Source organism: Oncorhynchus gorbuscha, linkage group LG11 (genome assembly GCF_021184085.1).
Source record: "Oncorhynchus gorbuscha isolate QuinsamMale2020 ecotype Even-year linkage group LG11, OgorEven_v1.0, whole genome shotgun sequence".
Classification (NCBI taxonomy): Eukaryota; Metazoa; Chordata; class Actinopteri; order Salmoniformes; family Salmonidae; genus Oncorhynchus; species Oncorhynchus gorbuscha.
Genome location: NC_060183.1, coordinates 46957658 through 46977269, shown reverse-complemented (window position 1 = coordinate 46977269; position 19612 = coordinate 46957658). Strand labels below are relative to the sequence as shown.

Sequence of the window (19612 nt, the reverse complement as noted above, 5' to 3'; positions counted from 1 at the left end):
ACAAAATGTGGAATAAATCAAGAGCCCCCCCCGCGCTTCTCCTTTACCCAAATCCAGACAGCTGATGTTCTGAAAGAGCTGCAAAGTCTGGATCCCTACAAATCAGCAGGGCTAGACAATCTAGAAATTGTTGCAACTCCTATTACTAGCCTATTTAACCTCTCTTTTGTATCGTCTGAGATCCCCAAAGATTGGAAAGCATCCGTGGTCATCCCCTTCTTCATAGGAGGAGACACTCTAAACCCAAACTGTTATAGACCTATATTCATCCTGCTCTGCCTTTCGAAAATCTTTGAAAGCCAAGTTAAAAAACAGACTCAATGGCCTTGGCTTCTCAAGTGACTGCCTCGCCTGGTTCACCAACTACTTCTCAGATAGAGTTCAGTGTGTTAAATCGGAGGGCCTGTTCTCCCATCCGGACCTCTGGCAGTCTCTATGGGGGTGCCTCAGGGTTCAATTCTTGGGCCGACTCTTTTCTCTATATATATCAATGACATCGCTCTTGCTGCTGGTGATTCTCTGATCCACCTCTATGCAGACGACACCATTCTGTATACATCTGGCCCTTCTTTGGACACTGTGCTAACAAACCTCCAAACAAGCTTCAATGCCATACAACACTCCTTCCGTAGTCTTCAACTGATTTTAAATGCTAGTAAAACTAAGTGCATGCTCTTTTGCTGCCTACACCCTCCCGCCCGACTAACATCACGGGGTGGCAGCCTAGTGGTTAGAGCGTTGGACTAGGAACCGGAAGGTTGCGAGTTCAAACCTCCAAGCTGACAGGTTACAAATCTGTCATTCTGCCCCTGAACCCACTGTTCCTAGGCCGTCATTTAAAATAAGAATTTGTTCTTAACTGACTTGCCTAGTTAAATAAAGGTAAAATAAAAAATAAAATAAACTACTCTGGACGGTTCTGACTTAGAATATGTGGACAACTACAAACACCTAGGTGTCTGGTTAGACTGAACTCTCCTTCCAGACTCACATTAAGCATCTCCAATCCAAAATTAAATCTAGAATCGGCTTCCTATTTCGCAACAAAGCCTCCTTCACTCATGATGCGATACATAACCTTGTTACACCCTCCAACACTCTTCTCAGCAAACTGGATGTAGTCTATCACAGTGCCATCTGTTTTGTCACCAAAGCCCCATATTACTACCCACCACTGCGACCTGTATGCTCTCGTTGGCTGACCATCACTACATATTTGTCGCCAAACTCACTGGCTCCAGGTCATCTATAAGTCTTTGCTAGGTAAGGCCCCGCCTTATCACAGCTCACTGGTCACCATAGCAACGCCCACCCGTAGCACACGCTCCAGCAGGTATAGTTCACTGGTCATCCCCAAAGCCAACACTTCCTTTGGCTGCCTTTCCTTCCAGTTCTCTGCTGCCAGTGACTGGAACGATTTGCAAAAATAACTGAAGCTGATGTCTTTTATCTTCCCCTCTAATTTTAAGCATCAGCTGTCAGAGCAGCTTACCGATCACTGTACCTGTACACAGCCAATCTGTAAATGGCACACCCAACTACCTCATCCCCATATTGTTACTTATCCTCTTGCTCTTTTGCACCCCAGTATCTCTACTTGCACATCATCATCTGCACATCTATCACTCCAGTATTAATGATAAATTGTAATTATTTCGCCTCTATGGCCTATTTGTTGCCTTACCTCCCTAATCTTCTTCATTTGCACTCACTGTACATATAATTTTTTCTATTGTGTTATTGACTGTACGTTTGTTTGTAACTCTGTGTTGTTTTTGTCGTACTGCTTTGCTTTATCTTGGCCAGGTCGCAGTTGTAAATGAGAACTTGTTCTCAACTGGCCTACCTGGTTAAATAAAGGTGAAAAAATAAATAGAAGCTTCAAACTGTGTTTTTTATGTCGTTTTGGCTCAAACTATTCGTATAAAACATTAAATGATTTGGGTATAATGAATGTCATTTGACCCAATATTAAGGCCATAGATGAGCAACTTCAGCTTAACGTGTATCAAATTATATTTTAAAACCGTTTAGATGTACTTTTTAAATGATTTTGTTGTCTGTTGTGGTTTTTTGCATAAGGAAGATGTAAGATTCCTTATGTGTTTTATTTTTCAAGCAATTTAATATAGAACGGAAGATATTCTATTTGTTAATTTTGTTGATCTACAATTTATCAACATATTGTTCAATGTTTAAAAATCGAGTATCATTTTGGTATCGAGTATCATGATATTAAACCTGGTATCAGTGTGGAAGTCAATATTCTGGTATCGCGACAACACTAGTCGGAAGTTTGTCTAGACTCCATCCTGTTAGGAGCAGATCAGAAAAGACTGGCCGGTACTGTATCTAACCTACAGTCACCCACGTTTGAGAACAGTGTATAAAGCTGACCGTGCCTCCCACATAATGAAATATGAACTCTATGGTGTCTCCTCTATCTCTCTGTGTGTAGGGGAGCTAAGCTGTGTGTGGTGAAGAGCAAGAGGAAAGAGAGGCAGGCGGAGACACTGACGCAAGACTACATCATCACACGTAAGTACCTCAGCACACACCTGTGCATTATTTAGTATGAGATCTACAACACACCTACCATATACCATCCATGATCACTTAATTCTTTCCTAGCTAGTAGCCCCTTGTAGTCATAACTCAAGTTCAACGGTAGCTGTCGACCCTAACACTGTCATATAGGCATTATAGACCCTCTTTCCCTCAGGGTAAGTAGTTGTGCAAGGCATACATTTTAGTCCCGTTTATGAGGGGGACAATTACCAGAGCAATTTGGCTTAAGTGCCTTTCTCAAGGGTACTACAGCGGTAGGAGCTACCTTGAAACAGCTACAACCATCTGGTCACCAGTGGCCTGCTCCCTCCCATATGTCACTGTGTTCCAGGAAGGACAGCCATCCTAGTCTAAAAAGCACTGCACCAGAACACAGAAAACCACTGCATGATGTGGAGTGGAAGGGGGCTTGTGAAAGCTTGTTAGACAATCGGAACACTATACACACACACACCAGGGTTTCTGTCAGGAAAATGTAGCGCTGGACATTTGACCGTTTTTCTTACTGAATTCCCATGCACACATTGAAGATGTTAGAAAAACTGTCCACATGTACCTTTTCTCAAACAACAAGACCAGTAACGATCAGCAAAATAACTTGCCTATGTGAATCTACTCTTCCCCATAGTAGAACAGTTGACCTATTCTTTTGGTCAGCTTGTTGAGAAGGAAATAGCCTATTTCGAATGAGTAGAACCAGTAGGCTTCGGCTATATAAATAGAAAAATATAAAAAACTTTAAAAAGCAATGAGGCTTGATGCAACATTTAGCTTAAAATGTTGAAAAACTATTATGTCTTCAGTAGGCTATGCACGAATGTTCGTTGCACATGCTAGTGGTTTCATGTGACAGAGATGAAAATATCCGCTAGAAAGAGGGGAGATCTAAAGATGTAAGAACTAGCATGGGTTGCTAATATGGCTAGGATTGTGCCTTGGGCTACTGAACGGTGACAGAAAGTTGATTTGAAAACCAATAGAACATGAGAGAAATAGGCTACTGGTTTCAATGTCATATGGAAGTCTTTTATAAAATGATTGCCGGCACAGATATGGTCGAATTTAGGCTAGGGCACTTTGAAGAAAGGTAAGACATGCCTCATAATATGTAGTAGAACGTTCAGGTTTCAAACAAGTATGTTTTCAAAATCCATACGGCCTTTAGATCATTGCAAAGTTCTGTGTGACGTGCTGATGAAGCCTGCCTTCTGTTGCCTACCCATTTGAATGGCGAATGGAAGCGTGCATCAATTACAAGTTGAGGAATAAAAATATTAGGTTATTTTAGGCATAGCCATCAAAACCGTTTTTAACACTCATTTAAAAATTTTGAGCAATGATTGGGCTTATAAAGCACACGTTTTACTCCAGCAGCAACGAAGAGCTGTTTGAGGAGCTTAGTAGCAATGAAGAGCTGTTTGAAGAGCTTAGTAGCAACGAAGAGCTGTTTGAGGAGCTTAGCAGCAACGAAGAGCTGTTTGAGGAGCTTAGCAGCAGGGAAGAGCTGTTTGAAGAGCTTAGCAGCAACGAAGAGCTGTTTGAGGAGCTTAGCAGCAACGAAGAGCTGTTTGAGGAGCTTAGCAGCAACGAAGGGCTGTTTGAGGAGCTTAGCAGCAACAAAGAGCTGTTTGAGGAGCTTAGTAGCAGCGAAGAGCTGTTTGAGGAGCTTAGTAGCAGCGAAGAGCTGTTTGAGGAGCTTAGTAGCAACGAAGAGCTGTTTGAGGAGCTTAGCAGCAACGAAGAGCTGTTTGAGGAGCTTAGCAGCAGGGAAGAGCTGTTTGAGGAGCTTAGCAGCAACGAAGAGCTGTTTGAGGAGCTTAGCAGCAACGAAGAGCTGTTTGAGGAGCTTAGCAGCAGCGAAGAGCTGTTTGAGGAGCTTAGCAGCAGCAAAGAGCTGTTTGAGGAGCTTAGCAGCAGCGAAGAGCTGTTTGAGGAGCTTAGTAGCAGCGAAGAGCTGTTTGAGGAGCTTAGCAGCAACAAAGAGCTGTTTGAGGAGCTTAGCAGCAGCGAAGAGCTGTTTGAGGAGCTTAGCAGCAACGAAGAGCTGTTTGAGGAGCTTAGCAGCAACAAAGAGCTGTTTGAGGAGCTTAGCAGCAGCGAAGAGCTGTTTGAGGAGCTTAGCAGCAACAAAGAGCTGTTTGAGGAGCTTAGCAGCAGCGAAGAACTGTTTGAGGAGCTTAGCAGCAGGGAAGAGCTGTTTGAGGAGCTTAGCAGCAGGGAAGAGCTGTTTGAGGAGCTTAGCAGCAACAAAGAGCTGTTTGAGGAGCTTAGCAGCAGCGAAGAGCTGTTTGAGGAGCTTAGCAGCAACAAAGAGCTGTTTGAGGAGCTTAGCAGCAGCGAAGAACTGTTTGAGGAGCTTAGCAGCAGGGAAGAGCTGTTTGAGGAGCTTAGCAGCAGGGAAGAGCTGTTTGAGGAGCTTAGCAGCAGGGAAGAGCTGTTTGAGGAGCTTAGCAGCAGGGAAGAGCTGTTTGAGGAGCTTAGCAGCAGGGAAGGGCTGTTTGAGGAGCTTAACAGCAGGGAAGAGCTGTTTGAGGAGCTTAGCAGCAGGGAAGAGCTGTTTGAGGAGCTTAGCAGCAGGGAAGGGCTGTTTGAGGAGCTTAGCAGCAGGGAAGGGCTGTTTGAGGAGCTTAACAGCAGGGAAGGGCTGTTTGAGGAGCTTAACAGCAGGGAAGAGCTGTTTGAGGAGCTTAACAGCAGGGAAGGGCTGTTTGAGGAGCTTAACAGCAGGGAAGGGCTGTTTGAGGAGCTTAGCAGCAGGGAAGGGCTGTTTGAGGAGCTTAGCAGCAACGAAGGGCTGTTTGAGGAGCTTAGCAGCAGGGAAGAGCTGTTTGAGGAGCTTAGCAGCAGGGAAGGGCTGTTTGAGGAGCTTAACAGCAGGGAAGAGCTGTTTGAGGAGCTTAACAGCAGGGAAGGGCTGTTTGAGGAGCTTAACAGCAGGGAAGGGCTGTTTGAGGAGCTTAGCAGCAGGGAAGGGCTGTTTGAGGAGCTTAGCAGCAGGGAAGAGCTGTTTGAGGAGCTTAACAGCAGGGAAGGGCTGTTTGAGGAGCTTAACAGCAGGGAAGAGCTGTTTGAGGAGCTTAACAGCAGGGAAGGGCTGTTTGAGGAGCTTAGCAGCAGGGAAGGGCTGTTTGAGGAGCTTAACAGCAGGGAAGGGCTGTTTGAGGAGCTTAACAGCAGGGAAGAGCTGTTTGAGGAGCTTAACAGCAGGGAAGGGCTGTTTGAAGAGCTTAGCAGCAGGGAAGAGCTGTTTGAGGAGCTTAGCAGCAGGGAAGGGCTGTTTGAGGAGCTTAGCAGCAACGAAGAGCTGTTTGAGGAGCTTAGCAGCAGGGAAGAGCTGTTTGAGGAGCTTAGCAGCAGGGAAGGGCTGTTTGAGGAGCTTAACAGCAGGGAAGAGCTGTTTGAGGAGCTTAACAGCAGGGAAGAGCTGTTTGAGGAGCTTAACAGCAGGGAAAAGCTGTTTGACAGATTTTCCGCTCAAAGGCTGTAACGCTGTGCGCATATGATAAATAAGATGCATACCGAATGTACACATACCCCATTTTTAATTCCACAAAATTATGCAAATGAACCTGTAGACAGATAAGCATGACATGTCAAATGTATTTCCATCGACTGGGATTTCCATTAATGAATAGGTAAAAAATAGCATTGTTTAGCAATGGGATTTTTTTTCCTTCTCCCAGATAATTTAGTTATCTGCTTTTAAAAATTTTATCATCCACAAGCCGTCTATTACCAGCTAACAGAAACCCTGACACACACACACACACACACACACACACACACACACACACACACACACACACACACACACACACACACACACACACACACACACACACACACACACACACACACACACACGCATCAGCGAGTTTTGCCATTAGCTGATGGCGTGGGGTGAGAGTGAGTGAACAGACAGCCACAGGGCATGATGCCACGCGTCAGCCACAGTCAGCCACCAGGGCTCCAGTCACGCCAGGGACAGCCACCTCGCCCACCCCCGGCAGCGTGATACCCCCGCTAACACACACACACTCCCGTATCATACTCCCACTCACCCCTCTCCTGAATCAACACACTCCCCCCTCCCTACAACCCACCACACTTGACCATTCTTTAACCCAGCCAGTCTGTCATTTCCACACGAGTCACTCAGCTGCACGGTGCATGGACGACGTGTGGCTCTCTCAACCTCATACAGAAGACTCTCTCACTCCCACTGAGGTAATGGGTGAACAGTAACTGGAGGACAAGACACCTGGCTGTGCCGTGATGGACTAGGAGGGAAACACAGCTTATTGTTTAGGTGACAGAACCCTTCTCTAATATCCATCATGTGATATCACCACCACCCCGACAAGCTGAGAGACTATTGGCCGGTGTCTGATGGCCGCGGTCGCTGAGTGACGCACTTGTGCCCTAGTGCTGGAAAATTAGAGGGGACAGGAAGCGTGGTGATGGCCCATTGAGAAAAGAGTGGAAATCTGTTAACAGTAACCTTTTTGCTTAATGTAGCATGGAGGAGAAGAATTAACACTGAGCAGTGACAACAGGGGCTCCTGAATGGAAAATCACTTCATCTAGCCCACTCTGTGTCCCTTTGTAACCCCTGAGGAAACACACACACACACACACACACACACACACACACACACACACACACACACACACACACACACACACACACACACACACACACACACACACACACACACACACACACACACACACACACACACACACACACACACACACACACACACGGGTACTTACTCAGCTATACAAGCGTACACATACTGTTGGGGACACGCAATAACTCAGGTGTAGACATAGAATACACACTTACACTGTAAAGTGCCCAAGACATGCATTGTGGTGGTGTTCAGCAAACTGTAAAATATAAATATAAACATGGACCTGATAGTGTTGGTGTCCAACAAGGCAGTAGGCAGAGTGCTATAGACCTCACTAGAGGTCACTTGGTGTGTTTGGCTTTTACGCTATGCTCTGCACTTAGGCTTGTTGAAGTGTTTGTTAATGTATGCGTTTTCTACTCGTTTTCTGTTTCTCCCCCCCCTCTCTCTCGCTCTCTCATATTTTATCATTTCTTCTCTCCCGCCAGCCCATGCTCTTCCCATGTTCCGCGAGGCCCGGCAGCGCAGCACTAAGAAACAGCTGGAAAAAGACAGACTGGACCCAATGAAGTCCCACAAGCCTGAACCCCCTGTCACTGGACCAGGTAAAATTACGTGGAAAATTCCACTACATACACACATATATATTATACAGTGCCTTAAAGTATTCACTTTCCTTTACTTGTTCTGCATTTTGTTGTGATAATGCCTGAATTTAAAATGGATTACATTTAGATTTTGTGTCACTGATCGACACACAATATACCCCATAATGTTTTGTTTGTAGAACATTTTAGAAATGAATACAAAATGTAAAGCTTAAATGTCTTGCGTAAATAAGTATTCAACCACTCTGTTATGGCACACCTAAATAAGTTCAGGAGTAAAAAATGTGCTCAACAAATCACATAAAAAGTTGCACGGACTCATTCCGTGTTCAGTAATAGAGGGTAAAGTGATTTTTGAATGACTACACCATCTCTATACCCCACAAATATAATTATCTGTAAGATCCGTCAATCGAGTGGTGAATTTCAATCACAGATTCAACCACAAAGACCAGGGAGGTTTTCCAATGCCTCATTCTTAACTCAGTTGCCGGGGTGGAAGGAAACCACTCAGGGATTTCACCACGAGGCCAATGGTGACTTATAAACAGTTAGAGTTTAATGGTTGTTATATGAGAACTGAGGATGGCTCAACAGCATTGTAGTTACTCCACAATACTAACCTAAATGACAGAGTGAAAAGTAGAACACCTGTACAGAATACAAATATTCCAAAACATGCATCTCGTTTGCAAAAATTCACTTTTTGTTCTGAATACAAAGTGTTACGTTTGGAGCAAACACATCAATGAGTACTATTCTTCATATTTTCAAGCATGGTGGTGGCTGCATCATGTTATGGGTATGCTTTTCATCAGCAAGGATAAAAAATAAACTAAATACAGCTATGATGACAGGCAAAATCCTAGAGAAAAACCTGGTTCAGTCTTCTTTCCATCAGACACTGGGAGACGAATTCACCTTTCAGCAGGACAGTAACCTAAAACATAAGACCAAATATACAATGGAGTTGCTTACCAAGATGACATTGAATGTTACTGAGTGGCCGGCCGAGTTACATTTTTTTACTTAAATCTATAGGCCGTCATTGTAAATAATAATTTGTTCTTAACTGACTTTCCTAATTAAATAAAGGTGTAAAATATATGTATATTCACTGCTCAAAAAAATAAAGGGAACACTAAAATAACACATCCTAGATCTGAATGAATGAAATATTCTTATTAAATACTTTTTTCTTTACATAGTTGAATGTGCTGACAACAAAATCACACAAAAATTATCAATGGAAATCAAATGTATCAACCCATGGTGGTCTGGATTTGGAGTCACACTCAAAATGAAAGTGGAAAACCACACTACAGGCTGATCCAACTTTGATGTGTAATGTCCTTAAAACAAGTAAAAATGAGGCTCAGTAGTGTGTGTGGCCTCCACGTGCCTGTATGACCTCCCTACAACGCCTGGGCATGCTCCTGATGAGGTGGTGGATGGTCTCCTGAGTTATCTCCTCCCAGACCTGGACTATAGCATCCGCCAACTCCTGGACAGTCTGTGGTGCAACGTGGTGTTGGTGGATGGAGCGGGACATGATGTCCCAGATGTGCTCAATTGGATTCAGGTCTGGGGAACGAGCAGGGCCAGTCCATAGCATCAATGCCTTCCTCTTGCAGGAACTGCTGACACACTCCAGCCACATGAGGTCTAGCATTGTCTTGCATTAGGAGGAACCCAGGGCCAACCGCACCAGCATATGGTCTCACAAGGGGTCTGAGGATCTCATCTCAGTACCTAATGGCAGTCAGGCAACCTCTGGCGAGCACATGGAGGGCTGTGCGGCCCCCCAAAGAAATGCCACCCCACACCATGACTGACCCACCGCCAAACCGGTCATGCTGGAGGATGTTGCAGGCAGCAGAACGTTCTCCACGGCGTCTCCAGACTCTGTCACGTCTGTCACGTGCTCAGTGTGAACCTGCTTTCATCTGTGAAGAGCACAGGGCGCCAGTGGCGAATTTGCCAATCTTCGTGTTCTCTGGCAAATGCCAAACGTCCTGCACGGTGTTGGGCTGTAAGCACAACCCCCACCTGTGGACGTCGGGCCCTCATACCACCCCCATGGAGTCTGTTTCTGACCGTTTGAGCAGACACATGCACATTTGTGGCCTGCTGGAGGTCATTTTGCAGGGCTCTGGCAGTGCTCCTCCTGCTCCTCCTTGCACAAAGGCGGAGGTAGCGGTCCTGCTGCTGGGTTGTTGCCCTCCTACGGCCTCCTCCACGTCTCCTGATGTACTGGCCTGTCTCCTCCATGCTCTGAACACTACACTGACAGACACAGCAAACCTTCTTGCCACAGCTCGCATTGATGTGCCATCCTGGATGAGCTGCACTACCTGAGCCACTTGTGTGGGTTGTAGACTCCGTCTCATGCTACCACTAGAGTGAAAGCACCGCCAGCATTCAAAAGTGACCAAAACATCAGCCAGGAAGCATAGGAACTGAGAAGTGGTCTGTGGTCACCACCTGCAGAACCACTCCTTTATTGGGGGTGTCTTGCTAATTGCCTATAATTTCCACATGTTGTCTATTCCATTTGCACAACAGCATGTGACATTTATTGTCAATCAGTGTTGCGTCCTAAGTGGACAGTTTGATTTCACAGAAGTGTGATTGACTTGGAGTCAACATTGTGTTGTTTAAGTGTTCCCTTTATTTTTATTTATTTATTTTTATTCGGTTAGGACATCTACTTCGTGCATGACACAAGTCATTTTACCAACACTTGTTTACAGACAGATTTTTTCACTTATAATTCACAGTATCCCAATTCCAGTGGGTCAGAAGTTTACATGCACTAAGTTGACATTTAGAGACTTTCCCAAATAGACTCACAGCTGTAATCACAGCCAAAGGTGCTTGTACAAATTATTGACAGGGGTGTGAAAACTTATATTTTTGTATTTCATTTTCAATAAATGTACAAGAAATAAAAACATGTTTGTCATTATGAGGTGCCTGCGATGGCGGTTTCCACCATCGTAAACACACCAAATGATGGAATTTCTTGTGGGAGACTGGTGTCACATCGTTCCAGACACTTAGAGAATCTTTGCCAAGGCTCATTGAAGCTGTTCTAGCTCGTTGTGGCCCAACGCCCTATTAAGACACTTTATGTTGGGAGGTTCCTTTATTTTGGCAGTTATGTACCACTACATATGTCTACTGTTATTAATGTTACATGACCAATAACGCCACTATAGCTGTCTACTAGTGTTATTGCTGGTGGTAGGAACACTTCTTACCCAAGGCAGGTGCATCCAGGGGCTTGGCTGTTGGAAGTGTTTTCCTCTTGAAATGAATTGACTCGATCATTCTTTGCTTACCAGACGGCAGACACATTCATCCAAAGCCACTCATACACTACATTATATTTTCTACAGTAATACAGCAGCAGTTCGGGGTCACACAGCAGTATAGATTTTCACGCTGTGACAAATACTTTTCACTCTAAGCCCCTGTGGGATTTTCACTCCTAACACGTTTGGCCACTGTCATTTCCCTAACTGCCTAGTCATACTGCTGCACTAAGGTGAACTCCTATGTCCACGCTGCATACAGTCAACCTCTACGCTCTACCTGACCCCCCTAAATAAGCTGAGGTGTGGCCACAACCTTTCTTGACTAAATGTCTCCCAGCTGTCTGTTTAGCTGTGATGCTATGAGAAAGTTTACATCCCAGTTTTCCTCTTGAAACGTCCCATATTTTCTTCCTCAAGACGGAGAAAGTGGAAGAAAGAGGTAGAGAGAGAATGACTTGTTGGCTAATTCACTGTCATTTGCTTATCATCCTGATTAACCTACCTTTTAAAAGTACTGTGCAATGTTTGGGATTTTGGCTGGTTGCTTGCAAGAGGACCTCCAACTCTCCCCTAACAGCTACCTCTGACACCAACCCACTGAGACAGGATATCACTGGAGTCTCCTCTTTCAGCTGGGCCTCTGTCTGTGTGTGTGTGTGTGTGTGTGTGTGTGTGTGTGTGTGTGTGTGTGTGTGTGTGTGTGTGTGTGTGTGTGTGTGTGTGTGTGTGTGTGTGTGTGTGTGTGTGTGTGTGTGTGTGTGTGTGTGTGTGTGTGTGTGTGTGTGTGTGTGTGTGTGTGTGTGTGTGCCAGTCCATGTTTAAACACAACATAAATACCCTCTTACGGAGATGAGGATGTTTTTCCCAACGTTCTCATGTGTGTATGTTTTGGCGCAAGAGGAATGTGTTTCCTTGCATGTCACTAAATTTGTGGTCAACGTTTTTTTGTCATCTATATTTGGTGGGGTGTATGCTTTTGCCAGTGTGCCTGTCTGTTTGTGCTTGTGCATGAGTTCCTAATCCAGTGGTTGTCGTCTCCTCTCAGGTCGTGGTGGTCGCGTGGCAGCCCATGGAGGTACTCTGTCCTCCTTTATTGTGAAGAACATTGCTCTGGACAAAACAGACGATAGCAATCCTCGCCAGGCCATCCTCCGACACGCCAAGGAGGCCTCCGAAAACCCCTACTGGGTCGCCCCTGCCTACACCAAGTAAGACTGGCCACACACACACACACACACACACACACACACACACACACACACACACACACACACACACACACACACACACACACACACACACACCTGGGATGACGCAGACAGACAGTAAGGTGAGTCTGCACTGGGTGTAGTTTATGGCAGTGTGGCTGTGCTAAGGATCCAGCCTTCCTGCCTGGCCGGCTTGATGACACATGAATGTTTAAAGAGCTGCAGCCTAGGCCTGGAGGCCCACCAACAACCAATCAGCTACCTGAGAGGGCTTGTGTTTCACCTCAGTGTCCACAGACACGCTGGCTAAAGAACGGGTCTATTCTTGGCTGAGGATCTAAAGGTGTTGAAGGAGAACTTCCACATTCTGTAGACGTATCGGATCTCTTGATGGTGTGAACAGGCCCATATCAATGTAATTCATGGCAGGGTGTTTGGCAGGAGATAAGCTCACCGTATTTTAGTTGGAACAGTAAATGAGTGAATGAACTTATTGAGGTTGACAGTTTTACCTTATATAACCTTTTAACTCAATTGAATGATCAAAGTCGAATGACCAGGCGTAAGAATAGGTCACTCCCCTGAGAGAGATTTCCCCGTGTTGATGCTATTGCTCTAGAGGTTGGAGTGTAGCCTGGTCCTGGTTTGGCCCTCTGGGAGTGAGGTTGGAGTGTAGCCTGGCCCCGGTTTGGCCCTCTGGGAGGGAGTTTGGAGTGTAGCCTGGCCCCGGTTTGGCCCTCTGGGAGTAACAGCAACAGTCACACCTCTCTTGGCTCTGGTCTCTGCTTGTTTGGGTGTTCACATGCATTATGCATCAGTCTAATTATAGCGACACAATCCCAATGGATTGTCTGTCAATAGCTTATCACCTCACCAGTGGAGTGATGGAGATGTTACCATTAGTATCATCATCCTCTTCATCGTCATCCATACAGGTACAGGTAACTGCCAAAATAAAGGAAACACCAACCTAATAGGGCGATGAGCCACCACGAGCCAGAACAGCTTCAATGCACCTTGGCATAGATTCTAAAAGTTTCTGGAACTCTATTGGAGGGATGTGACCATAGCCCCTCTAGTAATTAGTAGGATTTCTATGTCATAAATCCTCAAAGTTCCAGAATGGGGTGAAAATGATGGTTGATGGTGGTAGAAACCGCTGTCTCAGGCGCCACTCCAGAATCCCCCATTAAGTGTTCAATTGGGTTGAGATCTGGTGACTGAGACACACACACACTTTAAACCCTCTATGTTCCTTTGAGATCCCTCTTTCAAAGTCACTGATCTCTTTTAGCCGTGGTAGCCAAAATAATGGGCAACTGGACATTTGTATACAGTACCCTAAGCACGATGACCCTAAGCATGATGGGATGTTCATTTCTTAATTAACTCACCAGTGTGGAAGCACCTGCTTTCAATATACTTTGTATCCCTCATTTACTCAAGTGTTCCCTTTATTTTGGCAGTTACCTATATGTGTGCTTAGCAAGTATTTAGTGTTGTTGTCAGTAGGGTAAGACACTCCAAGGTGCCATAATATCAAATCAAACTCTATTTGCCACATGCGCCAAATACAACAAGTGTAGACTTTACCGTGAAATGCTGACTTACAAGCCCTTAACCAACAGTGTAGTTCAAGAAGAAGAAAATATTTACCAAGTAGGTTCAAATTAAAAGTAATAATAAAAATGAACACAATAAGAATAACAAGGTTGTATACAGGGGGCACCGGTGTACCGAGTCAGTGTGCAGGGGTACAGGCTAGTTGAGGCAATCTGTACATGTACACTCGTGGCCAAAAGTTTTGAATGACACAAATATTAATTTTCATAAAGTCTGCTGCCTCAGTTTGTATGATGGCAATTTGCATATTCCCCAGAATGTTATGAAGAGTGATCAGATGAATTGCAATTCAATTGCAAAATCCCTCTTTACCATGCAAATGAACTGAATCCCCCAAAAACCTTTCCACTGCATTTCAGCTCTGCCACAAAAGGACCAGCTGACATCATGTCAGTGATTCTCTCGTTAACACAGGTGTGAGTGTTGACGAGGACAAGGCTGGAGATCACTCTGTCATGCTGATTGAGTTCGAATAACAGACTGGAACCTTCAAAAGGAGGGTGGTTCTTGGAATCATTGTTCGTCCTCTGTCAATCATGATTACCTGCAAGGAAACATGTGCTGTCATCATTGCTTTGCACAAAAAGGGCTTCACAGGCAAGGATATTGCTGCCAGTAAGATTGCACCTAAATCAACCATTTATCGAATCATCAAGAACTTCAAGGAGAGCGGTTCAATTGTTGTGAAGAAGGCTTCAGGTCGCCCAAGAAAGTCCAGTAAGCGCCAGAACCGTCTGCTAAAGTTGATTCAGCTGCAGGACCGGTGCACCACCAGTACAGAGCTTGCTCAGGAATGGCAGCAGGCAGGTGTGAGTGCATCTGCACGAACAGTAAGGCGAAGACTTTTGAAGGATGGCCTGGTGTCAAGAAGGGCAGCAAAGAAGCCACTTCTCTCCAGGAAAAACAGCAGGGACAGACTGATATTCTGCAAAAGGTACAGGGATTGAACTGCTGAGGACTAAGGTAAAGTAATTTTCTCTGATGAATGCCCTTTCCGATTGTTTGGGGCATCCGGAAAAAAAGCTTGTCCGGAGAAGACAAGTTGAGCACTACCATCAGTCCTGTGTCAAGCCAATGGTAAAGCATCCTGAGACCATTCATGTGTGGGGTTGCTTCTCAGCCAAGGGAGTGAGCTCACTCACAATTTTGCCTAAGAACACAGCCATGAATAAAGAATGGTACCAACACATCCTCCGAGAGCAACTTCTCCCAACCATCCAGGAACAGTTTGGTGACAAACAATGCCTTTTCCAGCATGATGGAGCATCTTGCCATAAGGCAAAAGTGATAACTAAGTGGCTTTGGGAACAAAACATTGATATTTTGGGTCCATGGCCAGGAAACTCCACAGACCTTAATCCCATTGAGAACTTGTGGTCAATCCTCAAGAGGCTGATGGACAAACAAAATCCCGCAAATTCTGACAAACTCCAAGCATTGATTATGCAAGAATGGGCTGCCATCAGTCAGGATGTGGCCCAGAAGTGAATTGACATGCCAGGGTGGATTGCAGAGGTCTTGAAAAAGAAGGTTCAACACTGCAAATATTGACTCTTTTCATCAACTTCATGTAATTGTCAATAAAAGCCGTTGACACTTATGAAATGATTGTAATTATACCTCAGTATTCCATCGTAACATCTGACAAAAATATCTAAAGACACTGAGGCAGCAGGCGTTGTGAAAATTTATATTTGTGTCATTCTCAAAACTTTTGGCCACGGCTGTAGGTGGGGGTGAAGTGAGAGTGCACAGGTAACAAACAGCGAGTAGCAGCAGTTTACAAGAGGGGGGGGTCAATGTAAATTGTCCTGGGGGTAGAAGCTGTTGAATAGCCTTTTGGTCCTAGACTTGGCGCTCTGGTACTGCTTGCCGTGCAGTAGCAGAGAAAACAGTCTATAACTTGGGTGACAAGGAGTCTTTGCCAATTTTATGGTCTTTCCTCTGACACCATCTATTATGTAGGTCCTGGATGGCAGGATGCTTGGCTCCAGTGATGTACTGGGCCATTCGCACTACCCTCTGTAGCGCCTTATGGTCAGATGCCGAGCAGTTGCCATACCAGGTGATGATGGTCAGGATGCTTTCGATGGTGGAGCTGTAGAACCTTTTGAGGATCTGAGGACCCATGCCAAATCTTTTCAGTCTCCTGAGGGGGAAAAGGTTTTGTCGTGCCCTCTTCACAACTGTCTTGGTATGTTTGGACCATGACAGTTCGTTGGTGATGTGTACACCAAGGAACTTGAAATTCTTGACCCGCTCCACTACAGCCCCGTCAATGTTAATGGGGGCCTATTCGGCCCACCTTTTCCTGTAGTCCACGATCAGCTCCTTTGTCTTGCTCACGTTGAGGGAGAGGATGTTGTCTTGGCACCACACTGCCGCCAGTTCTCTGACCTACCTATAGGCCATCTCATCGTTGTCAGTGATCAGGCCTCCCACTGTTGTTTCTTCAGCAAACGTAATTATGCTGTTGGAGTCGTGTTTGGCCACACGGTCATGGGTGAACAGGGAGTACAGGAGGGGACTAAGTACACACCCTGATCTAGTCTGGCCTAAGTACACCCCCTGATCCCCGTAACCCTACCTGTAGCCTCTCATCTGGGGGGCCTGGTTCAGCCGATCCACCCAGTATGGGAAGATCACTCATTACCACGGCTAATTGGAGTGTTGACACTAATGAGTCGCATTGTAGCACTTGGGTACTGTGACATTCATGACCAAATTAACTGGTTACTCCCTTTGTTGGGCTGTTTTAATGGGTTCCCTCTGGTATTAGAACACACGTGAGACAGAACACAGTGGATATTGCATTACAACTCTCTCACCTGATCATTGAATGACCTGGATGAAAGTTCTGGAAGAGTGGATGTTGTCTATAAAACATCCTTAGGAAAGAGTCACAGAGTAGGAGGCATACTGCAGGTGTTTTAGGAGGTGCTGGAACTCGTGAAGGTTTTGGAAGAGCATATTCTTAATTCCTGTACTCCTTCCTATAGTCTAACCTTGTGTGTGTCTTTTCTGCGTAAGTCTGTGCACGTTTCACTGAGTGTGTTACATCCCCTCCGTAACTCACACAGGACAGATGTTGGTTTTTAATCACTGCTCAGAATAGACAGTGATAAAAATAGAGGAATGTTTCATCTCATCCTGTCCCGCCGCACTGGTTTATGTCCTTTCACTACTTCTCCGTTCTCTCTTTATCTTGTCCCTTCCATCTCCCGCATCTGTTTTCATTGTCTGTTGAGGGTTGACCCCGAATTCGACCCTCTTATTTAGATTGAATAAGGATGGTTGTAATTGTACTGTACCAAAGTAAAAGATGTGTAGTAAGTTGTCTCCCCTTCTCCCTGTCTTCTGCCAGGACCCAACCAGATGCCATCTTTCAAGAGGAGGAGGAGTCTGATGAAGAGGCTGACAAGGAACCAGAGTGGAAGAAACGCAAGATCTGAGCCGCAGCAACCCCTTAGTGTGTGTTTGTGCGAGTGTGCACTGGTGTGTTTGGATATGTGCATGTTTTTGTACTTTACTGTACTTGAATCAAATGTAGTGCCGTTTATGATCTCCTGAGAAACAGTAATAAAAGGGACAGTCCATCCAAGTCACACTCGCAGTACTTTTACCTCATTTTACCTCATCTCTTTGATGCTCATAGCATTGTCTTTGGACCTGTAGAGTCCAAGATCAACCCAGATCAAGATTTTATTGTGATGCATTATGCTCCACTTAGAAACCAGATAGATCAAGGTGGATTCTATCAGAGAGTTCACCCTCTTGGACGTCCACTCAGTCTTAGTCATGGACTGAAGGACGTGCATGTGTTTCCTTCAGTGAGTCACTCCTTCAAATAAATATTTATTTAGATGTTATTTCTAGTGCGCAGTTTCACTTGCAGGACTCAAACATTCCTAAATATTGATGGGAAAAGTGAACATTTTGCATGAAAATGAATGATTGCGTTCGGAAATACCAAGACAACTCCATGCCATGTGGTGTAAATTACGATCCATCATGTTGGAGAATAGTTTGGGGGGTATGAATTGACTAGAAGGTTATGTTTCTGTCCATATCAGCAGGTAATATATCTGTTATACATACCCAATAGAACTATATGGGTAACAAGCTGCTGCATAGCTAGACATTTTTTAAATATACTTGAATCGCTTCCTTTCACCTCACCCGGAAACTAGATAGTGACGACAGTCAGCAGTGTTGTCCTAAATCTCTTGTACAACCTGTAGTGTCTATAATTACGTTAGTGTGACAGAAAAAGCTATGCCATACAGTTCATGGATCACATGTCCGTGTTCATTACAATCCCCTGGAATGTAGCCTCTGGTTAACCCACCAAACTGTTGTGTGGGATTGAGAAGACCATTCAGTTTCAACAAGTTCTACTATAGTGCCTTTAGAAAGTGTCAGTTGTCTTTCACGGGTGTGACTGAAGACAGGCATGGAAAGGGTTCGATTTATCTTTCCTTCTTAGTGAATGAAATCGCAAAGGCTGTGCTGCGCTTTGGCCTGCACAAACAATCATCCCAAGAGATCTGGACTAGAAAACGTGTTCTTAACACAAATCCTCGAAAGCTGCTCATTATCTGGGCTGTGGCCAGATCGCCATGAAAAAGCCTCAAACGTCCTGAAAGCCGTAACAACTCCCAAAGGAGCGTGGCTTAGCCAAGCCCCAATCCTCCTGCCCAGCACTACTATTCCAAATGCTGACGTCACCAGCCACTGGCTCCAGCAGTGTCTGTTACCGGCCCGGGAATGCCACAATGTTAGAATGCAGGCGAGCTATGGGTGATATCACAGTCCACCCATGCCCAGTGTGATCATCTGCCTCCTTTAGTAGTGGGCAACGGGTGTGTTGGGGCTCTGTTTGGCACTACGGCCCGTATAAGTCATGGAGGAGTCAGAGGATCAAATCTCTCCTCTGTTTTAGTCTCAAGTTTGTCCCCATCTCCTTGCCGCCAATAGCTCAAGAGAGGGGCAGGTTTTGGCCGGTAGTCCAGGCGTGAAGTCTTGATCCTCACAGGACAGTTGTGTGTACATAATCAGTGCTTTCGTTTTATCCACTGGGGGAAAAAATCGAGGTACATCAACCTTGAGGTGTATACACACCGGCCGAAGTTGACTGACTCACTCCGCCTGGCCAACTGTGCCATTTTCTCATCAGCGTTTACATATCTTCTCTGCACGGTGGAAACATTCCCGCTGAGTGCCTCGATTTACAGCATGGTGTCGCTTTACAGCAAGCTTTTGTTTAGCGTACAACCCTGGGCCAGCGTTCAGGAATGCACAACACGAGGAGTAAAGCACTAGAGAGCCTCTATCTCCTCTCTCTAATCCGGTCCTACGACTCCCTACACACAACCTACAACCCTCAACCACCCTCTCCCCTGACCCGCCCTAACTTCGAGTGCTGATGACAACCCCCCCAACACGATGATACATTATTCCACAATGAGAAATACTTTTGCACTCGCCTTGCTTACAGTCTTAAAACAGTCTCCTTTTCTCTTTATTTTCTCCACAAATGTATGTCGGGGAGAGACTACTTATGTTATGAAAGACCTTTCTGGCTGGTGAGAACCTGGCAATCTTTTTCAGATTCTACAGCTCACTGAAGCAACAAGCATTTAGTATTC

The 19612-nt window shown here is 45.2% G+C and overlaps 1 protein-coding gene across 1 annotated transcript in view; it reads left to right on the top strand.

Moving 5' to 3' along the window:
* LOC124048773 (WD repeat-containing protein 70) overlaps positions 1-17595 on the top strand; it is an 88781-nt gene extending 71186 nt beyond the window's left edge. The window contains 4 exon segments of the mRNA XM_046369840.1: positions 2459-2538; positions 7694-7810; positions 12179-12341; positions 17329-17595. Of these exon segments, the coding sequence (XP_046225796.1) occupies positions 2459-2538; positions 7694-7810; positions 12179-12341; positions 17329-17416 (448 nt within the window). The 3' untranslated portion in view covers positions 17417-17595.
* Positions 17596-19612: the final 2017 nt, after the last annotated feature.